The sequence below is a fragment of the Lygodium microphyllum genome, chromosome 21 (genome assembly GCF_053477565.2).
Source record: "Lygodium microphyllum isolate KBCC chromosome 21, Lygodium_microphyllum_v1.1.10, whole genome shotgun sequence".
Taxonomy (NCBI): domain Eukaryota; kingdom Viridiplantae; phylum Streptophyta; class Polypodiopsida; order Schizaeales; family Lygodiaceae; genus Lygodium; species Lygodium microphyllum.
The window spans coordinates 101,967,877-101,970,776 of NC_141155.1; the positions used below are offsets into that span (position 1 = coordinate 101,967,877).

The window sequence follows — 2,900 nt, forward strand, 5'->3', positions numbered from 1 at the left end:
AAGAGTCAAGACTCAAGTTCCTTGCTCAAGAGTCAACTTTCAAGTTGTCAACATTCTCCCTAAAATCACAATTGTCAAGTCGCAAAACAGCCTACAGGTAAGCACCATCTCGATTCTTTGTAAGTTTATTGTTCAATTTTCATTTTGCTTTAAGTTTTAAAGTTTAAAGTTTAGTCTTTTAAGTTCTACTATTACCAATGTAATTTCTAATTAAGTATTGACATCACTCAATAAAGCAAAAGCATGCATGCGATCTCTTTTCTTTTAAGAGTGGTTGGTGAAATGAAAGATTAGTAACAAATTCTTTTTGTTATGTGTTTATTGATAAATTTGTGAAGGTTGAAGATAAAAAGAGACTAAAGATCTGAGGAGCTTAGTTTTCAAAGGAACAAAGGCATTATAAAAGGTAGCAAATTTCAAGTATTATTAGCAAAGAAGGTAAGATCGAAACTACTATTTTTATTTTCAAGAAATGGCACCTAAATCAAGAGAAAAAAGACAAGGAAATCTTCTTTCATGGGTCGGGATTGAACATATAACTAAGCATCCTTCTAAAAAGGTAAAAGAAAACACTAATAATATTGTGGAGTCATCTTCAATGTATTGCCTTCGAATGAATCACTCGATAATATTTCACTTGAAGGTAAGGCTGAACTTGAAAGAAAAAAAGAAGGACGTTTACTCTTTCAAGAGAATTGGCTTGACCAATTCAAATGGCTTGTTTATGATAGAGACGAGGTAAAAATGTATTGTAAGTATTGTTTAAAATATCCTCATCCACATAGTGCATATTCAAAAGGGGGATCAATAAATTTTAAAATTAGTAACTTAAAATCCCATGTTCACACGACTTGTCATAAGTTTGCCATGGAAGCCATTTTGCTTGAAGGAAAAGATTGTATTGAAAATAGTGTTAAAAAAATAAGGGAAGTCAAAGATGAGGCATTACTTTCATTATTTAGAATTTCATATTTAATTGCTAAACAAAATTTGCCATTTTTAGTTTTTCTTGAGATGATAAATTTGTTGCAAGATTGTCATGCACCATATACAACTAGTCTCTATAATGATGATAAGGCATGTGCTGAAATGATCTATTGCATGGCATCACATCTTATGAAAACCACAATAATGAAGGTTTCTGCTAGTCCATGGTTTGGTGTTTTAATTGATGAGTCCAATGATATCTCTTCACATAGACATATGGTTATTTATTTATCATATCTTGAGAGAGATTGCATTCCCAAGACAAGTTTCTATGGCATTATACGTGTGCATGATGGTACTGCAAAATCTTTGTTTGAAGCTATTATTAGTGAGCTAAAGAAATGTAAGCTAGACTTGTCTAGATTTGTTGCTTTTGGCTCCGATGGATGTTCCACAATGGTAGGAAAGGATAATGGTGTTCAAGCCTTATTGAAAAAACATGTTAATCCATTTCTAACTTCAATTCATTGTGTTGCACATCGTAGTGCCCTTGCAATATCAAGTGTAGCAAAAGAGATGCCTTATTGTAAAAAGCTAGAAAAGCTTATTAATGCCATAGCTTCTTATTTTAATGTTAGCACAAAGAGATTAGAAGGGTTGCAAGCTATGCAACAAGATTTGGCATGTCCCATTCTTCGACTTGAGCATACTTTTGATGTGAGATGGTTAAGTAGATATAGAGCCATTAGTAGAGTATGCAAGTCTTTAGATGCCATACTTGAGATCACGAAAAAAGAGACATTGCATATTTATGAAGAATTGGCTGAATTTGAGTGTGTTTATTACTTATATTTCTTAGCTGACATTTTAAGAGGTTTAACAACATTAAGCCAAATGTTTCAAAAGGACTTTGTAGATGTCACAACTATAGATAGTCTTGTGAAGAATGAAATTATATCCATAACACAATATTACATTGATTGTCCTCCTCCTGATATGAATGCATTAAGTGTCGGTATATATGGATATGATATCCTTCCAGACTATGGGCCTGAAAAAGGATATTTATATACATTAAGAGGTGCTTTGCATGGGAATAAGTTTTATGAGCATGATTTAAAACGTAAAATTAATGGAGAAGACTTTAATAGGGCCTTAGAATTTCAAGTTGCTTTTGCCAAGTCAGTGGTAAGTAACTTGAATTCTCGATTTGAAGATAATTCCGTGCTTAATTGTTTAAAAATACTTGTGCCTACACAACATCCAATACATGAGAAGGCCTTAAAAAACTATGGAATCCAAGAAATAGATAAAGTAACTTCATTTTATGGTTTTCCCAAAAAGTTGAATATAGAGGAATTCCCTGCAATGATAGAAGTTGACGAGTTTAAGAAAGAATTTAGAAATTTTAAGCATCAAGCTTCTAGAGATTGGGTAAGATTCACATTACCAGAGGTAACTTCAGCACTTGCTTGCAACAATATGTGGAGGGATGCTTATCGTAATGTTCTTACTCTTTGTCAAGTAGCTCTTGTCCAATGTTCAAGCATTGCTATTTGTGAGAGAGGTTTTAGTGCTCGAACTGTGATAAAGAGTAAGCTACATAATCGTTTGGAGATTAAGAGTTTAGATGCATTAATGAAAATCTTTATTGAAGGGCCTTCTAAATTCACTAATATGGTGTTCATTGAGAGTATGGACTTATGGGCTGAAAAAACACATCAACATTTATACACAGCACAAGGAATTTGCTCATTGATTTTGCAATAACTTTGCATATTCAAAGGGGCAATTGATTTTTTATGGCCTATGATGATATTGAAGTCACTGTGCATTATTTGCGCTTTTGTTATTTTAAAATTTTTACCTTTTTTCATTGACACAATTTCTTCTTTTTTCCTATATGTTTATTATATTTTTATAATGTAAAATTTACTTTTTTTTCTTTATGTTTAGTTCTTTATCTATGTTAA

At 32.1% G+C, this 2,900-nt stretch overlaps 1 protein-coding gene across 1 annotated transcript; it reads left to right on the forward strand.

Annotated features, from left to right (window-relative positions):
• The first annotated feature begins 1,383 nt into the window (after positions 1-1,383).
• LOC148018365 (uncharacterized) lies at positions 1,384-2,697 on the forward strand. Its single transcript, XM_087661567.1, has one exon. It carries the CDS (start codon positions 1,384-1,386, stop codon positions 2,695-2,697), a length of 1,314 nt encoding a protein of 437 aa, XP_087517693.1.
• The last annotated feature ends 203 nt before the right edge of the window (positions 2,698-2,900 follow it).